At 37.5% G+C, this 20,015-nt stretch overlaps 2 protein-coding genes across 6 annotated transcripts in view; one reads left to right on the top strand and one right to left on the bottom strand.

Moving 5' to 3' along the window:
• Positions 1-17,812, top strand: part of ylpm1 (YLP motif containing 1) — a 26,156-nt gene extending 8,344 nt beyond the window's left edge. For 2 of the 5 annotated variants that reach the window (XM_023403472.2, XM_023403468.2), the window contains 16 exons: positions 65-188; positions 413-557; positions 653-742; positions 848-1,028; positions 1,149-1,172; positions 1,284-1,474; positions 1,673-1,827; positions 1,926-1,988; positions 2,208-2,327; positions 2,461-2,637; positions 2,732-2,815; positions 2,915-2,998; positions 3,094-3,168; positions 9,256-9,307; positions 9,888-10,015; positions 10,257-11,412. In XM_023403472.2, the coding sequence (XP_023259240.1) occupies positions 65-188; positions 413-557; positions 653-742; positions 848-1,028; positions 1,149-1,172; positions 1,284-1,474; positions 1,673-1,827; positions 1,926-1,988; positions 2,208-2,327; positions 2,461-2,637; positions 2,732-2,815; positions 2,915-2,998; positions 3,094-3,168; positions 9,256-9,307; positions 9,888-10,015; positions 10,257-10,403 (1,840 nt within the window). In that variant the 3' untranslated portion in view covers positions 10,404-11,412. Of the gene's footprint in view, positions 1-64; positions 189-412; positions 558-652; positions 743-847; positions 1,029-1,148; positions 1,173-1,283; positions 1,475-1,672; positions 1,828-1,925; positions 1,989-2,207; positions 2,328-2,460; positions 2,638-2,731; positions 2,816-2,914; positions 2,999-3,093; positions 3,169-9,255; positions 9,308-9,887; positions 10,016-10,256; positions 11,413-17,399 lie in introns of those variants that run through there. The other 3 variants (XM_023403469.2, XM_023403470.2, XM_087173247.1) reach the window with 3 other exon arrangements.
• On the bottom strand, positions 12,475-20,015 carry LOC111653024 (prospero homeobox protein 2-like). The gene is made up of 4 exons (XM_023403467.2): positions 18,606-20,015; positions 18,063-18,164; positions 17,332-17,526; positions 12,475-13,844 (listed from the first exon to the last, which is right to left on the bottom strand). The coding sequence occupies exons 1-4, from the start codon at positions 19,992-19,994 to the stop codon at positions 13,677-13,679; spliced, it is 1,854 nt and encodes a 617-aa protein (XP_023259235.2). The 5' UTR covers positions 19,995-20,015; the 3' UTR covers positions 12,475-13,676.

Raw genomic sequence — 20,015 nt, 5'->3', positions numbered from 1 at the left:
GAATGGATTTTGTGCAACTTTTAGGTGAAGTTATCTACATTATAACATTCTTTTGGGTTTACAGGGAACTGCAGGAGGGGAAGACCACTGGTGCTGAACCTCAGCCTGCACCAGCAGACGTCTTGCCTGAGCTTCCTGCTGGTCTTCTCGGTTTGGAGATCCCGCCGGACGTCAGGAATGTTTTGAAGGTAAGTGATAGTTACCAACGAAGACTGCATTGTTGTAAGAATCGCAAGACCATTGGTTATGCAAGTTGATTCAAAACACATGGCATGTAAGGAACAGCATGGCCACTAAAGTACACAAGGCATACTTTGCATTTTCCATATATTTTCAGTAAATCTATTTTAATTATATTTCTACTTTGCAATTTTATAATTAACTGCTATGATATCAAATCGGTCATCCTCAGGGCATGACTGCAGCAGCACAGACAGCTGCAACTGAACCTGTGGCTTGGGATGCAAAGCCCGCTGCCACAGATTGCCAGTCAGTCCACTCTGCTGCGCCCACAGCTCCAGTGATACCAAAGACTGTGGATTATGGACATGGACATGGTATGAGAAGCAAAAAGGAATATATTTCTTCATTTTAACAGATTAAGCAAATTATCTTTCCAGACACTGTTGCTGATATTTAACACTAATTTCAGAGCCTGGTGCCACTGTTGAGCGGATCTCTTACGGTGAGAGAATTGTGCTAAGGCCTGACCCGGTGCCATTAGACAGGGGTTATGAAAAAGGTGAGTTTCAATACTGTCAAGCTTATATTTTTCTACTCAAATAGAGCTTGTTTATGCAACTTTCTTACCATTTTTCACTGATGAACTATTTAATTCTCCTCATAGAACCCCTTGGTTCCAGAGATCCTTATAGCAGAGACCTGTATTATGAGAGACGATCAGACCCTTACATGGACCGCCGGGAGTACAACAGAGAGAGGGAGTTATACAGAGAAAAGCCTCCACTTGAATATGAAAGAGAAAGATTTGAGAGGGAGCGCTATCCCCCAAGAGAAAGAGATGACAGGTAACATGTTTCCTCTGTGGCTCTGACACTCCTTCTTTCTTTTTTTTTCAAACTGTGGGGAAGTGTACTGCTTCCGTACATATATAATATTCTTTTCTGTTTGTCTGTTTTTGATTCAAGCACACAGTCCATGGTTGAGGAAAGGTACTATATCACACTGTGTCATACATTGTGATTAGTCATCAGTGTGTGCCAGTTTGAAACAAGAAATTCTGTTGAGGAAATGAAACTTAATACAACTCCTCCCCTGTGTAGATCTCCACTGGCACCTCCTCTACGCTCAGGATACAGGGACAGAGAGTGGGATGTTCGAGAGAGGGACCGAAGTGGCAGTCGTGATCGAGATGAACATTATGGAAGGCCTAGCTACGACAGACCTCCATACGAGCGCGCTGGACTTGACCGCAGTGGGCCTGAGCGTTACGGCCATAGCTCTTCACCTTACGGTATGTTCAGTTCCACATCTGTTAACAGATGTGTGTTCACATGCACATCTGTGTTTGGTAGAACTTCAACTTTTTACACTCAAGTCCCAAATTTTTTTGTGACTAAAATTAGATTTCTGCATGATAGAGGGAATGTGGGGAAACAGTTTCAAAGCAGTAAATTGCATTTATAATTGAAAAAATTTTTATTTCATACAGTGGACAGAAGAAGTTATCCAGAGGACCGAGGGGCTCCCACTGCACCACCTCTACCACCTCCACCTCAGCCACCTCCACGAGTCGAGAAGAAGCCAGAAATCAAGAATATTGATGATATCCTCAAACCACCTGGCAGATCATCTCGGCCTGAAAGGGTATGTGTTACTGCGTCAGTGTTTCTTGATGTATCTATAGCACATTGTTACACTATTTGATAGTGAGGCGTTCTCATTCAAGCTATTTGATTTAACAGATCGTCATCATAATGAGAGGGCTTCCAGGAAGCGGAAAAAGCCATGTTGCAAGGCTTATACGGGTGAGTGGAGTTATACCAGCAAATCATAGTGTAATATAATTATAATGTAATGTAACTCAAGTTTAAGCACAATATACTACAACAATAAGAACAATACTCATAGAGCCTGTAAATGTGTCCTGCAAAAATGTTTTTGACATAACAAATGTTATTATCTTTTGTAACAAAGAAAATAGAAATATGAAAACATAGCTTTTCAATCTTGTTAACAATATCAAGGACAAGGAAGTTGATTGTGGTGGTGCCCCACCGAGAGTTCTTGTTTTGGACGACTACTTCATGACCGAGGTTGAGAAAGTTGAGAAAGACCCAGACACAGGCAGGAGGGTCAAAACCAAGGTGAGTCTGATATACAACAGTAACAAAAATGGTACTAGAGTATACTGTTTGATGAAAATGAAATAAAAATATACGTATTCCAGTTACTATTGTATATATTATAAACAATGTAACACAAAAATCTGTTTTGCAGGTTCTTGAATATGAGTACGAGCCAGAGATGGAGGATACCTACCGAAGCAGCATGCTTAAAACATTTAAGAAAACTCTGGATGACGGCTTTTTCCCCTTCATCATTTTAGACACTATTAATGACAGGGTTAAACATTTTGATCAGTTCTGGAGCGCAGCCAAAACTAAAGGCTTTGAGGTGAGTTGTTCATGAATGAGACATAAAAAAAATGTTGTTCCAGTTGTTCCCTGTGCTGAAGACGTGTTTTTTCTTTCTTTTTTAAAATTTCAAGGTGTATCTGGCTGAAATCACTGCGGACACTCAGACTTGTGCGAAGAGAAATGTGCATGGGCGTACAGTTAAGGATATAATGAAGGTCTGTAAGATCGATTAGCTCTCGCAGTACAATCATGAATGTCCACTAAAGCTCATAAACATAAAGGGAGCACTTCTTAACGAAGCATTTTGTACACAGATGTCCAACAACTGGGAGCCCTCACCACGTCATATGGTGCGGTTAGATGTCCGGTCCCTGCTTCAGGATGCTGCTATAGAGGAGGTGAGGTCTTCAAGACGGTTTTCAAAATATTATTATACTGTATTATTGCTCTTGTTCATTAACTGAGCTAAACTAACTGGTGCTTGTGTTATTAGGTTGAAATGGAAGACTTCAATCCCGATGACGAGCCCAAGGAACCCAAGAGAGAAGAGGAAGAAGAGGGTGATCTGGTAGGACATGAAAAAACTTACATTTACAGCCACTTAGATGTCAGAATCATTTCCACTTATTTGTATTCCCATCTATCACATCACAAGTTAATATTAGGTGGTAGTCTTGAAATAATATTATTGTTTTATTTTACACCAGTGAAAGAGACAAAATAGGTGAAATTTAAGTTAATTTGTTAAAGTTTATTTTATTTGTCTATTTATTTGAATGTTTATGTAGTAATTATCAGGTTTACAAAGAGGAGCAGAGCAGAGGAGGAAAAAATATAAGGGAGAAAGATGGAGACAGTCAAAATACTGTAATGAATCAGCCCAAAAATAAAACTACAGCTAAGAAAAATGTTTTAAAACTCACATGGCTGCTGTAGAACCACCATCAGGAAAAGTGTTCCTAAACTTCAGTCTGCATCATTTTGGATGAGGCTGAACCATTTCACTCAGTTTACATTTTCTTTTATTGAAAGGCTTATTTCATCAAAATAAAGAAATGAAGACAAAATAAAAACTTAAAACAAAATCCAGGATTGAAAAAAGAGAAAAAATGTTGATAGCATGTCTATTTCTGTTTTTAAAATTTTTCGTTTAATATTTTTAAACATTTTTGTGCGTAATCAACTGCTCATTAATATTTATTATGAAATCATAACAAAATGTTAGATTTCAAAAGTAATAAATGAATGACATTTATGCGTCAAATGAATTTCAAATCATTTCAAAATGATGAGGTAAATATTGTCTCAGATGTCAAAGACAGTGTTTACAGTAGCATTTATCAACAGACACTTGAGTGTTACGGCACTAATATAATTTCTTATCTAGCTCTTAAGATGTTGTACAACTATTCTGGTGAAATTTTAACAAACTATTGAAAAGTAAAATTTTACTTAGCTAAAGTGTTGATACAATCAGAGTGATGGACTTGTAATATCCATCACGTTTTAGTCTAAGATCCTCCTCAGTTGTGTCTACAGTTGGATGAAACCTTTAAAACTGTAGCACCTGTGACTAGGTAACTGGTTTTGAAATTTTCAAAACTTAAATCTATGGTACTACCTTCAAGGGGATTGTCCCATATGGAGTTCCAAAGCTTGAGCACAAACTGGAACGCTGGGCCAAATGTCATGAATGTGTGATTATCACGTCATTGTAGTAAGGGGAAAGAAGGAAAAGAAGAACATTGAAAACAACCGGACATCGGCCTCGTGCCGACAATCACCTAATACTCAAACAACAAATCTGCTTTACCGGAAACTTTGACCTTTAACTAAATGAATGGTCATATTTTTGTTTCTCGTGTGTCCTAAGAAATGTGTTAATCAGACCAACCAGGTTTTTCTATGCTGAGGTTATTAAGGCCATCACTTGTAGAAATGACTTGATACACTAGTTTAATGTTCTTCAAATGTAAGTGCAAATTAAATGCATTAATAGTGAGAATAGATTTCCTACATGGCAGTACTGCCTGCCTTCCTCCACCACAAGTACAGCTGGCAGTTTTAAATCTAAAAACACTAAAGCTTGAACTGCTAAAAAATGTTTCTCGTCTAAAATGTCTGTAATACCGTTTTAGTCATTATTAATATGTGGTTCAGAAACAACAACCAAATACATATGAGATCATTTATACATTTACACAAAACTACTTTTTTAAATTCCTATTATTAGCTTTCAGTGAGCTGCAAGTACAAAAACATTTTTACAGCCTTTGTTCCTCATACCAAACAACCATTAAAAAAAAACAAAACAAAAACACTTTTAATCATGTACATGCTTTTGCTCTTTATACTTCACATCAGTGTTGAGAAATATGACAAAGACCTTCGTGCCATTAAGGTGCCAATAGTGCCTCATGGCACATCGGTTGATACGGTCCATACTAGCACTATAAATGAAAATGCTGTTGTAACATGAGACATTTCTTTTGAGACCATTATTGCTTCAAAATTACAAACTCGAGCTCTGTACTGACTCTGCCTTTTCATGTCTTTTGTGTTGACCACATTTCATGAGTTGACTTTGACATGATTGAAATGTGTGTAAACAAAATTCATAATTTTCTGTAGTTATCTCTAGCCCTTAGGGGTTAGACAAAGTGCAGTCATGTAGTTACCCACAATTAACACTCCAGAAGATGCATAAAAGTTTAAAATTTCCCATTTAATAGAGATTATGGTCAATGACAAATAGACAATTTATTGCTGGTAAATATTGTTTTACCGTGCAGTAATTCCACCACTGAGTCATTGATCGAGGATGTTCCTTCATTTATCACATTAAAGGATGAAAATATGCTTTGCACAGAATTCAAAATAGTGATTCAAATGCTTCTACATGTGTGCATTAAACTCACTATTGCCTAAAACAACCATTAAAAATGTCTATAGTTTTCTAGGGCCTAAGAATGAAAATGTAAAGCTGCTCTGATCATTGTTTCAGTTATCCAGTTCAGACCTGCAGTTTCACACCGTGCACGCGTGTCGTCTTTTTATTTAGATTTTGATAGAGGTCAAAGGCTGAAGTCACAGCCACCGTAACCTTAAACCACACTAACTGTTTGAACTGCAGGTCTAAAACTACTGCATAGTGGCTCTACAGATAAATCATACTGGGCGTGACATTGAACTCTATCAAGTTTGATTGCTGAAACCATCACAGTTTCTAATTACAGAGTTATACTTTTATAAAAATGCCTCCAAAAACCCCATGAGGGTCTCCGGCACCTCCGGTGTTTGAATCTCAAATAAGAACACAGCAATCACCACTGAACTTGAGAAACATGCGGAGGTCTAATGGTCTGTTGTCAAGTCGACAAATATTCTGTAAAGTTGTTAATTTGTCGTTTACAATCGTGCTCATCACTGCCTGGATTGTTTTAATGCCTCCAAATTAGCTTTCTTCAAGCCAAATGTATTTGAAATGTTGCACTTGAGTAGCACTTATATTGCTCAAAACTGTATTAATCCATATTCCATTTTGTATTTATAAACAAACACATTCATTTAAAGAAATTAAATTAAATTATTTCACGTCACAAGGTGATTGTGGACTGTTTTACATTATATAAAAAGTTTTACTTCTTTTTGTTGTAAATCTGTCCTGACATCATACACAAACTGTTGTGGATGAAATCAAGGAACATTTACAACAAAAGAAATACAGACATATTTTTACATCAAATAAGACATGAAACACATATCTAATGGGTGCATCTATGCCTTCCTGTGTGTTGATGCAGGGAACCCGAACACAGTACATGTACATGTACATGATAAAACAACACTATGGAGTTAACTTTGTCAGAAAGAATTATCCGTTAATCCTCCTAATGCAAAAGGACACTGCTGTGTTTAAGCCACTATTATTACTACTGGCTGTAAGTCAACTGACATTAACTCAAAAATCCTTCATACTTTTGGAAATATGTTTAGTTTATCATTAATCAGGTGAGATTATTGACAGTATAATAGTGAGTATTAACAATATAATATTTTAATATTTTTCTTGAAAAAAGGGGACAGTGGTGCTACACCATTTTACTCTGCTGTGGCACCATCATTCCTCCCTAAGTACAATGTTAACACACAATATATTGGGTATTTTAATTTACCACCCCGCATTACAGTTAGATGTGGCCAGATGTTATCTGTTGTACTTGTGACCACACCATGGTGATGTAGTGTTGCACAGCAGCACACAGTGAAGTGCTTTACTGCACAGGGTGTGGACAGCATGCAGCAGCAGCACAAGCACAGTATCCAACCTGAATGTAGTTCTTCTTTTTTTATAATAATTTTCAGTATTTTTCAGTGAAAGTCTGTAGTGAGAAAGTGTGTCTTCTATGTATTATAATGATCTGAGCAGACCATGGCTGTTGGCTTGTAAGACAGCAGGTTGCCTCCTTTCCTCAGCTCTAAGCATCAAGTTTTGTTTCATACATTCAACTCTGAAATCAAAGCGCCTGAACTTGGATTAAACCCGTGCAGATGCTGCTGGGAGTTGAACTTGCAGCATTATTATCATTCAAGTTTTTTTTTGTTTGTTCCACCTGTGCATGCTTGCAACAAACAGACCAATGCTGGTATATTCAGCATAATTTTACCCACTTTGAACACCGTCACAAGAAAGAAATTAAATATACCAAAAAAATATCAACCTGCTTAAAGCTCCTACACACCAAACATCCACCCACACAGGTGTTTTCACTTACCACACCTGATTAGACTGTTTGTCAGGACTGGGTGGGCGTATACAGACTGTGCTTGATTGACAGCTCTGTGACGGCAAAGCTCCGCCCATCGTCAGCCTTAGCAGAGGTCTAAGGAGGAACAGTAATTAAAAACACCTGCGTGGTGAACAAGGCTTTAAAGTTTTGCACAAAAATTAAAACGGCCAAAGAAATATTTTGACCAATGTGCATTACAGAACATTATTACATCCAAGTTTTTAAAGAAAGTCAAACCAAAATGATAAAATAAACAGCACAATAACAAATTAAAGTTGCACATAAAAATAAATAAATATATTATATACATACATATATATTTATATGTATCTGTATATATATATATATATATATATATATATATATATATATATATGAAATTAAGCTTGGCAGTCATTTTATATTATCCAGCACTTACCTGGTACTCTGTGATCCCTTCCCTCCTAAAACTTTGCCCCCTGTTTAACACCAGTCGCTTGATGTGATTGTTGACTATTTGTCATATACCCGGATTTTTCCATTTTAAAAAGCGGGCTAAAATTTTTATCCAGATCAAAGCTACAGCACCTTATGTTTAAAAAAGTGTCAGATAATTCAAAGCAGCGACCACCCTCGTTCACATCATCTGTGGAAAAAAATGTTATATGCCAGTTTGTTTTCTGAAAGAAGCCAGAGGCCAGGTTCTCACCACAAACACTTAACAAAGAATAAGGAGGTTAGAAGAAAAACGTGTCAATAAAAAATCAAAACAAATTTGAACAAAAAGAGATCAATGATGTAATGTTTTTTTTACCTAAAAGAAACCGCAAACATTTTAAGTCTACAAATTTTAATCAGCTTTAGTCATTTTATTTGATGACATATTACTGGGAGAAAAGGTTTTGGCTGGTTTCCATTTCACAGTTAAGGCTGTGACCTGTTAACTGTTTCCTTAAATCAACATCAGCCCAGCTGGAACAAAAAGGCACCATCTCTGTAACTGCCAGTCACATGAGTGCTGATCATAACTTTGACTCTTGTCATAGCATGCAGCTCTCCAAGATAACTCTAAGAACAACAAACAACAAACTTATTGAATACATTGAAAGTTCCTAAAAAATCAGCTCTTACAAAATGTATCAGAATAATAAAGTAGCATGTTCTTACTTAGGAACTGGCTAGAGCTGATAGTGGACTGTCAGCAATTTGCTGTTAGCTAGCCAGCCAAATTGCATCAGAGTGCAGCTTGACAGCTGAGGAGTGGTTAGGAAACAGTGATGCTATGTCACAAAAGCCCATGCTGCACTTTTTGTTTATGAATGTTGTCTTGTTCATTTGTGTAAACGTTTGAGCAGCAGTACTGCAGACTCAGACTCATGGGAGTTTATTCTTTGTAATGTAGGGAAAATTTGGGGGGAAAAATTGTGTTAATCACATTATCATTAGCCGAGGCAAACTACATCATTGGAGATATAGTTACTAGTTTTGCTTTTGAATCTTCTGACTTGAGAACACGTAAAGGTTTGCTTGACGAAGGAACAGAATCTGTGTTCTCCAAAGAAGAGCACAGGTGTTGTCCATTCTTACTTTCTTTTTGCATGTGGTCCAGAACAAAGGCTTAGTCTGAACACATTAGTTTCTCTCAACTTACAAGATGAAAATGTTTGTATGCCAGTGTTACACTATGTGTCCTAACTAGACAATTTCTCATGCAGACTCATCCTTCGGTTGTCTTTGTCTTCTTTTTTTTTTTTTTTTTTTTTTACCTCTGATGAACCAGTCTCCTCTCTTTTCAGCCAACCCCTTTTCCCTGCTGTCTCTCTCCTCCCCTTCCCCCTGTCTCACCGAGATGTTTAACCATTGCAGTGTTTCTTTATATAATATAGGGCTACATTCCAAAAAGCAAATGGGAGATGGACACGTCTGAGGCAAAACTTGGTGGGTATTTCAATTTGTTAGTCTTTATTTTATGACTGATAACTCAGTCTTTTATTCAGAGATACACTGCATTTAAAGCCTGAAAATACTGGTCTGATTTCTAATGTTTTATAATTGTATCTTGTTATCTAATTATGCATGTGATTTATGTTATAACAACGGAAGCTGTTCATGTTGTAATTTTTGTTTTCAACTTTAAAGAAACCATGGTTGAATGTACTGTGAGAATGAAAAACTCAGGTTCTGCATTTAAGGCTGTAAAGGGGGAAGTGTGCCTTTTTGCCTTCTTTATTTTTTAAACCTAATGTGCGTGTAAACACAAACATGGTCATAATTTCTACAAATCCCAAGTAAATGAGGAGAGAAACTGAGTAAGAAACATTGTCTCGTCTCTGTATTATAATGGGGTTTTACTTGTTGCAGTTGCCCAATGTTTTGATATGCGATTGAATACGAAGGAGAAACTGCTAAAACTGATAATGCCAATTGGCTGAATTTGGCTTTTCAAGGATTTTTGAATGTTGAGATGAGGCTTTTATAGGGCTGAGGTGACCTGAACAGTTATCTTCCATTTGTACAGACAAGTTGGATGGTCTGGGGAGCAGTGGGAAGCGGAAACGTGAAGGTGAACAAACGGCAGGCCTGGAGGACTACCTTCAGCTGCCAGACGATTATGCCACACGCATGTCCGAACCAGGAAAGAAAAGGGTAATTTGACAATGCTGCACTTCAAAGATGAAGCTTTTGTCTTGTTGAAGTGTATTTGTTAGTGAGGCAACACAAAATATTTTATGTGAAAATCTGAGTACTCCAGGGTTGTTTTTGGTTTGGAAGAACACTATTTTGTGTAATATTAAATGCTGAATAATGTAACCGATTTACCTGAAATTATGCCCATTTATCAATTTTCTGCTCGTAACACGACACCCTGGTTGTTTCCCTGTTTAAGGTGCGATGGGCTGATCTTGAAGAGCAGAAGGATGCAGATCGAAAGCGTGCTATTGGCTTTGTGGTGGGTCAAACGGACTGGGAGAGAATAACGGATGAGAGTGGTCAGCTGGCACAAAGAGCTCTGAACCGTACCAAGTATTTCTAAGAAGATAATCTTATCCCTCTTTTTTTTCCTTCATGGAAAGGTAGGTTTGTTACTCTTCTTTAAAATGTTAGCATGGCTGTTAGAAGTTAGAAGAGTAATCGTATTTGTGTCAAGCAAACAAAAGTGGTGATTAGTATCCCAACTACAATTTCAAACATTTTCATAGTAATACACTTTTAAGGACTTGATGAGGACATGTTTGAGAACTTCTCTTATTACATGCCCTCTATTGAAAATAAGTGATCAATAGTTTCTTTAATACATGTGAATGGAAGTTGTAAGTCCAGATCCAGAAATGATAATAAAAACCACATTTTTGAATCCCTTCTTATCTCACCATTGTTCAGCCAGTCATTTCCTCAAAGACTTGTCTTATGTTTCCAAGCTTATTCACAGTAAATGGTAAATATAAAAAGCTATCAATAATTCCAAAGTAACTTTTGAATGGGAGCATATGTTTTACCTATTGAGAACTACACTTGTAATGACTTCTATGATGATGCAAACACAGTTGTAACGTGCTGTAGAGTGATAATTAAAAGAATCTATCTGCATTCACAAGACTTTAATTTATAGAAAAAAAAGTCTTTGATTCGCACATAAAGCAGATTAACTTATAACTATATTGATACATGACACTAATCTGTCTTTGGCCAAATTATCAGTGATTTCTTTTCTCTCTACAGGTGTACAGAATGTGAAAGAACTGAAGCTGACTCGTGATGAAACATGAGACTCTTCAAGGTGATCATCACCATTAGATATCAAATTCTTAGTTATACATTGATAAGGATGCAGTATAGCTTTTTCCTATTATTTTTAAAGGCCACTCTGGCTATTCACCAATTAATTTGTAGTTTATGATTCTGTGCTACTTCTGGTCATGTATCCTGTATTAGGTCATTGTTCTTGCTGTTTTATACTCTTCATGCTTTATGTACTGTATTCCTGTAGCACTGTTTTTTGGTCCATGGATACTTTGAAAAAAGACAATAAAAGTTTCACAAAATCACCAACTTGGGGAGTCTTACTGGAGGATTTTACCTGCGTTTCATCAACAAGAAACCCTAAAAGTGTTTGTTCGTGGTGGCAGAATCTGCTAGAAATGACAGCGCAGATCATTTGGGCTGAAAAAGAGTGAGTCTGACTTCACTTGAGTTGCCCTTGTTTTTAAAGAGTGGCTGTATTTAGGTTTACCACAGTTGAGTTGGGAGAATGAATGAAAGACAATAAATGGCAGCATGACAGATTTGTGATGTGCCAGGTCCTTAAGTGCATGTTAAATGTCCAGCCATGTTTACGTTGGCTTAGACAATTCACATGACAGTTTCTTAAAAGACAAATTAAATTTTTGCATCACTTTACAGTTTTACACCTCAGTGGATCGCTCCGTAGTCCCATAATGACGGTGTTTTTGCCATTTTCTTTGTCTAAAGTTTTTATTTTTTAAATAATTTTCAGTCAAAAGAAAACGACACTGGGACATAATTGCAGATAAGAAGTCAGCGCCAATTTTACTTGGTTTTTACATTGGTTTACCGACTGGTTTACTTTTGTTACACCTATGTGCTTGTTGCAGTATTTTCTTTTGTCTCAGCTTGTTGCTTGAATGGGTTTGCAAGTGTCAGAAGATGGGTCGTAATTTAAATACATGGTTGCAGAACGACCTCAATCTTAAAATCTTTAAAACCTGCAAATATGATGGTAAATTATAGTGAATTATATTAGAGAATCATTTTAAATACGAGGAAAGTCCTGATGCCTCACAATCTCAGAGTGCATAGACATTTTACAAGGCTCCAGAGGTTGCCAGTTTCAAAGATACCAAATGCGTCTTGACAGGGAAGTAAAGTCGGGAACAGTGGGGATCAAGTGCCTTGCACTTCAGTTAAACTTTTAATCAAGCTTAAAACAACTGGCTGCAAATGTATCTGGACTATACACAAGTTAAAAAGACAGTGTTGAATACAGAATATCTGCAATGACTGCTTAGTAGGGCTGAACAATTAATCGCAATACGGCCAACTGCAATATATCCAAATTGCAACAACTGCAATTTAAAATGTGTTACAACATACTATAAATGAAGCATAGTGGTGCTACAGAGATGCCCCACATGTAAAGGAACATGCTTGCTTGCAAATATCACATCAGCATTTTTATATATTTTTTCACTGAAAATGAAAGGCAACAATGACCATTCAAACTATAATCATGACTCATATTGCAACCACAATATCTGCCTAAATAACCCTTTTTTTTTTTAAATTTATTTATTATGTTTTTGCATATCGTTCAGCCCTACTCCTTTGTGTGATAATTTTTAAATATACAGTGGAACATTTAATATGTATTAGTTTGCCACATCACAGAAGTATGCTCGTAGATTTATTGCGTTGCCTTGCTGCAGTTGGGTTTCCTGAACAAGTCACTCTGATTATCATCATATATCAATATATCAATATATGCAGGTGTATTCAAATTTTACATCTACAAACTTTGCACTTGAGAACCAGAGAATCCAGTATTTTCGCACATGAGAAATTTTCATTTGGAGCATCAACATTGAAGACGCGAGGACCAGTTACAAGTGAAAACACAACGCTGCTGATGAAGACCATGTTTGATTTGTCTATGGACAGCCAACGACACTATGGTTTGGAAAGTGGATGAATACATATGGTAAGTATGGAAGAGAGAAGGAAACACTTATGTTATTTTTGTGAGGGGTGAGTGAGACAATTTACTGATTCAGTCATTTTTGAATTCATGTAATTTCCATTTTGCATACCCTGTACATACATGCAAATAACGAGTTCTGCTCAATATTAAAAAATGTTTTTCTCATATGGTGTGGACCTTATTTTGTGCTTATTAAAGACAAATAGACCTAAAAAAAAAAAAAAACAGAAAATGCGTTCTCTGTTGTACTTTGTGATAAACTGTTTTCACAATCGCAAAAAATATGTATTGTTGCTATAGAATATGGCTGATATAGCAAAATACATATGTCAAATGACCCTGTGATGCAACAATAACATCAGGTGGTGCCTGTGAAGAACACATATACAGTAAATTATAATCTCACCCATCAGTCTGCCACATGTATGGTGACTGGACATGTGCAGGCATGTACTTCACTTACCTGATAACCTGTCTGGTTTACAATGTCGTGAGCAGCTTGTTGAAAACAAAACGTTTGCTCATCAAAGCAAGAGTAAGTCCACATTGTGACGGTAACCTCTGTGACACATGATGTCCTCTGGTTGGCTTTTATCCAGAGTGATGACTTTTGAATTCAGCTGGTATGTCACTGTCCAGTTTACAGATCACCTTGTAGATTACTTTCTTCCAGGATGGATCGTGATCTTTGCCCATTGAAATGGCAATGTAAAATTCTCTCAGTGTAATCTCGGCAACCTCAAGGAATCTGTCAGGAACCTGTGAATCCACAGGATAGGATTTTAAAAACAGCATGAAACCTTACACATACTCTTAATACTTTTTGTGTGTGTCATTGACAAGGCAAGTATTGTAGATTTGCATTATTTTTGAGATAATTAAACTCGGGCCTGGCAAATCAAGGTAAGTCATGAGTCAAATGGACCATGAATAATTGAAAAAAATATTAAACCAGTTGAATTAACCAGTAAAAAAATGAATAAACAGTACACACATCTGCCTGTACCATAATTTTCCTTTTCATCAGAACCTTCAGGTTTTTTTTTCCTGTTTAATAACCACCAGTCTGATTCCCCTGGAACTTGGTCTGGATATTCATTGTCCTCAGAGGATGATTTACAATGTTGTCAGTGACCACGTGACCAGAGATTGGAGTAAAGAAATGCTGGCATGTTTTTCTGACAGTTGGGAAAATTGATCAGGAATCGTTATGGGAATTGATTAAAAAGAAAAACAATTGGCCTGATTAACATAATCTGTATTGGCATTAGTATCGATTCCCATCCCTACTGTTGACCTGCTTCCTCACCACCATTTGGTCAAAAGGTTTACTTTGTTGTATTCGTGCTCCCCAGAGGATGAACCCTCTGTGTCTTGGATATTCCATGTGCTGTGGTCAAAATGTGATGTTTGTGCTTCGAATACAGTTTGTTTGCCTTTTTTTTCTCAAACTACAAGGCAAACAAACTCATTTTGGTGAGTTTTATAAATATAACATCATATAGCTTTTTCTTACCTGGATTCTCAGGCTGCCCAATGATGGATTTTCACTTCTTTCAAAATCTGGTGAGCTTAATGCTCACCAGATTTTTTTTAATGCTTTAATCATATTCTCATTATACCAATGTTATGTATGAGATGGGGTTGCCTTGGTGGCTATGTAATGATCATTTACCCTTTATGGACTTTATGTGGGCATGTTGCTGCTTTTGTTTCCAGTACAGCTGTGGCCAAACATACTGCCATTTTTCTATTTGCATTATGTCATTCATTAAAAAAAAAAACAAAAAAACACTTCAGTTCCTTCTCTCAAATGACAGCCACGCATTTACTATTGTGCAAGGGGAAACTGGTTTGAAACAAAGAGGGCAGCCTGTGTTTTCATTCCCTCTGACATGCATGTTTGATTTCAGCTCCAGCTTCCATATAAGCACAGCAACACTGCTGGGTGTGTTCGTAAGTGTAATCTGTCTGACTTCAGACGAAACAGGGATGTAAGCAGTGCAGACGTGACTCTCACGAAACACACTAAACTAATGTCTAAACAGTTTGACATGACATTGATGGTGATTATAAAGAGTAAAACCTGGAAAAAGCTGTTTACTCAGTGCAGTAACCCAGCTCTCTTCATTAACTGTGTTTCATTAGAAATTCTCCTCATCCCCTTACTTTGGCACACTCACAGCATTTCACCCCCTCCTGTCCTCTCTCTGCCCTTCATTACTGCTGCTCTGCTGTTTTTGACTCCGTTCTCCTGATGCAGAGATAAAGGTTCAGGTTCTCTGGTGGCACTTTCACAACTAACTTCAAGTTTTGGCCTGTTGCTCTTTCATTTCTTATTGATTATGTTGGTAGATTTCTTGTCTGGAATCCTTGAAGTTTCACACTGAGCCAAATCACACTGAATCCAAAATGTTTTACAAGAAAAGTCTTGAAAGGCACTGAATTCAGTTTCATATGTTTAAACTTAGAAGGTAATAGAAAGGTATGTCTTATTTAATTCACAGTCATCATAGTTCTAAAATGTTTTTACTTGCAGGCTGTCTGAAGATGTTATATCTAAATAAGTTAAAAACAATAAATGTGAGATAGTTGTCAAAGTGTGAACTTTAATTAATTAATAATTTATTATTTGTCAGTTCATCCATTCATTTTCCAGATGTTTATCCGGGTCCAATTTAATCAACACATAATTAATTAATTGTATCATTACCCATTACTGCTATATAGTGCAGGAAACTATTGGAAAAAAATCATTTTGCAGCCCTGTTGTCCCTGCTGCTGTTCTAAATCGTGTTCTTTGTGCACATTCCTAAATGTGCAGTAAGGTTTTGCTGTAAACTATGTAAACTCAATTTTTAGAACTGAGTTTACAGGCTCCAGGGTCACGTCTAAGTCAACTTTTGAAATCTGGTCATCACTGATTAGAATGCGCATTGTTTTTAATTTCCACATGTATAAAACATTTTTTTAAAGTAATATAATGTCGCAGAGACACTCCCACACTTTTACTGTTACTCTCAAGACAGTGAAAACTGCAGAAATTGCTATTTAACTAAATACTCATTGTGACATAAACTTCACAGTATGATTCTATACTACTACAATCAGCAAGCCTTATTACATTAATTAGCTGAGTTTATGACAGCATCAACAAAAACACTATAGGTATCATAAACATAGACTTTATGGTGGAAAATTTGTATCGATTGTACAGGTGTGCCTAGTAAAGTGGGCACTGAGTGTCCATCGCTGTCGTATGGCCTTTTGATAAATTCGGTCAGATGAGGCTGTTTTCTGCTTGGTCTTCACTAATGTGGTGGAGACTTATTAACTTGGCTTTATGAAGTTATTATGATGCCAGAAAAAAACTCAATGTGAGAGGGTTTTTTTTCTCATAATATTATTCTATTGTTAGAAAGTGGATGAGACCTGAGGCATCCTAATCCTAAAAATGTCCCTTCTCTCAGTTCAGTCTCTTCTGTCACCTATTTAGTGAAGCAGAATACCCAGAACTAAATGTGTATGAGCCAGTGTTGAGACATTTCTTTTCTTAATAGTCTGAGCATCTGTGTGTTTGGTATATTTAGATTATTGTTGTTATGCTGTTGAGCACGGTGACTTGTGTCATGTTATAATGTGATTAAATTCACCCAATGGAATTTATTTGTGGTTTATGTATCATCTTGGAATTATGTACATGTTAACACATGTAATACCAGACGCGTGGACACATGCAGGACCTCTGGCTATGATGAAGCGTCTTTAAATTCTTTTTTTTTTTTTTACCTCTGTACTTACAACAAAAAACATAAATTATTAAAACAGTTCACTAACTCATGGGTGTATTATTCAGTATAACCTACAAAATATGAAATGCATCTGTCCCCACTGATTTCTTTAAAAATCTACATCAACTACAAATGAGGAGATGCAGTGAAGTGAACAGATTAGAAAATGATTTTGAGTTTGAGACTACTGAGAAATAATAAATATAAACTATACACACGCACAAAAAACAAACAATAAAAGTAAATCCTGTTGGAACGGCACATGATCAAAAATTAGACAGTAAAATTACCTCACTGAAAGCTTCCAAAGTAAAAAAGATCACACATAACTGACAGGTCAGGATCAGCTCTAGACAAAAAATGACTGCAGCTCATCTTTATAGGCAGATGATGTGAGTAATTGGTATATTCAGAGCAATAATGATAATCCCTGTTAAGTTTCAGGTATACCTCACCTGGAAGTCGTTGGCTTTGTTGTAATGCATATTCAGAGCTCTGAAAAGTTCTGATTCTCTCCCCACAGTCAGACCCCTCACGTCGGCCACTCCTTCTATGAGGGCATGGCGGGCAAACTTTTCCATCTGGATGTAGTAAAACTCCCTGAAGTTACTGAACCACTTGATGAGCTGAGAGGTGATGCAGCGTGTGAACTGAGGACGAAACGGACAACAGGTAAGTGAGCTGATGAAATATGAAGATTATTCAAATTACATTAATTTGGTATACTGTAATTACTGTAGTCTTTATGTGGTGGAAGCTGCTAAACATGTTTCATGGTGTAGATTTCAAAATATAAAGATAATGAAAAACGAATAAACTATTTTATCATGTTGTGTTTTCATTGTTACACATTTTGTGTAGAAATTCAACAGTGATGTAATGTTCATTTATTGATTGTTATAATGGTGCTGACAAATAAATTTTTTAAATGATGAACTTGATTGTTTTCATTCTGTAGTCACAGATCCTGCAAGCACAGAACTGGTTAGGAATCGCTTTCATTTTAAAAACCATAGAACTTTTCAAACTGCCTGCTAAAATGCAAATCTGTATTCTTTCAGTAAAAGTAAGTCACGCTTTGTGAATAAAATCTATTAATTTATCTGGTCATTTAGAATCTATTCTAAAATGACACTATTATGTGGAAGAAATGTACCCGTGCTCTAAACTGCAAGTATTTTCTCACCTGCACATCGTGGAAACACATCTTCAGTACCAGTGAGCTCGGGTAGCGAGTGTAGAAGAACATAAGCTTTGCTTTCTTCAGATGGCTTGTGGTCAGACCCTCCTAAAACGCACCAGTGTTAAGGATAAAAACACACACACGCACACACACACACACGCACATCCTACACGTAACTAAACAGTCTGACAGTCTCAATGTTAATGAGCCTGCAAACATTTTCTCTCCAAGATATCGTTACGACCCAGGTCAGATGGAAAAACTGCAATTTTCTTCACAGTCTAGAAGGTGGAAGGGAGAACTCATTGGATTCTGTAAGGTGCAAAGTTGCTGTCTTCTTTAAAGAGAGGTAAAATTGGTGTTGATGAACAGACTCATTTTGCAGCATCCCTGAGGTGATGACACGGTTTGTGACATGGAGCTGAGTTATTCGAACCTCAAATAGGCAGAGGAATTATTACTTGCATCTAAAGGCAGCTGCTTCAGAAGCTACAATAAGGAGAGAAATATTAGGCTACGCCATCATTAGAAAATTGTAAAGGATACATTCAGCATGTACAGGTTATTCTGCAGGCTATCAGACTCAATCTTGACGTGAGGGAGGCACAGGCTTTCTAAAAGCATTGGATCCACCGACACAGTGTGAGTCTGTGGGCTTCTCACGGATCTGGAGTTGACCTTCGATCTCGCTTTGACCGAGTTCCAGTGTGTGTCAAACATCTCAAACTTTGCTTGGCCAACTTCAGGGCACCCGTCTTGCAAGCATCTCAGGGCATGTTGATGGGCAGTGCTGTGATTCTTCTGGGACGGCCGATCGTCGTGCAGAGCGAAGTCATGACTGAAGGGGACCTGAAGTTTTGGACGATGGTTAGCTCTCAATCTGGGCTGGAGGATAAACTTGTCCAGTCGAGGCTTTTGTACGACCAGAGACAGAGCTTCGGTTTGAACATCTGGGACTTGCACCTCTGCATTCCCACAACACGGAATTCTTAATTTTTTATCATTACACACTGATGTCTGCTGAGGCATATCGGTGTCTGCACTCCGCTCGTTGTTTAGTGATGTCTGTAGAAGTGGCATGCTTTTGAAGACAGAGTCAACACTTCTACTGACAGCTCTGGACAGTTCATACTTTAACACATCTGCCATTAGCTTTATTCTCTCAGGTTTGGATTGGAAGTAGTTCATCAGCTTCACCTTCTTCCAGCCTTGGTATTTTCTACTAAAGCTGTTCTCAAACTCGCTGTATGAATCTGTAAATGGATCTGTTGGAGATGTGTCAGGAGAATCGTTCCAGGTGGGATACTTCTCCTTACTAGTGTCTGTGGTTTCAGTTTCTTCATCTACATGGTTAAACTTTGCTCTGAGCTGTCGTAGGTTCTGCTGCTGACTCTCCAGCTGCTTGCTTGTTGTCTGGCTGTGACTCGTGCCGCCAGATCCACTTCTTTCCATGTGCTCCTGATGTAAAGGCAGTTCGCCAATCCTTTCACTTTCCTGCACGCAGTCGGACTCCTCGTGCTGATTTGTCATAACATCTGTGCAGTGCGCACCAGGAGAGCTGGTCATGCCTTTGATGATATTTTCTACTCTGGCACGCTTTGCTTGATGGCCACTGCTTAGGTTCCAGTCATGATGACCACAAGAACTGGATGCTGGGGATGGATGCCTTCTTGTGGTGCTGTCTCTGGGTGGATCGAGCTCCAGCTGGCTAGAACAGATCAAACCTGAACCAGCTTCATCGCTGCTGTAATAATCACTCTCCCGTGGCATTTTCATGTTCTCACTGTCTTTGTGGAAAGTCACAGAAACACCTGATACATCTGGATTTGATGGTACAGGGTCGTATTGAACAGAGGAGAGGTGCTCTGCAGTGCAGCCGTCAAGGCAAATGTTGCTGGAGGAATACATGCTTTTGCTCCAGACACTTGGATTCATGCTTCCTGGATTTAAAAAAAA

Source organism: Seriola lalandi, unplaced genomic scaffold, assembly GCF_002814215.2.
Source record: "Seriola lalandi dorsalis isolate HSWRI2012SDOR001 ecotype SW California unplaced genomic scaffold, Sedor1 jcf7180002054139, whole genome shotgun sequence".
Classification (NCBI taxonomy): domain Eukaryota; kingdom Metazoa; phylum Chordata; class Actinopteri; order Carangiformes; family Carangidae; genus Seriola; species Seriola lalandi.
The sequence above is the reverse complement of the archived record's forward strand: the minus strand, read 5'-3'. Positions and strand labels throughout refer to the sequence as shown.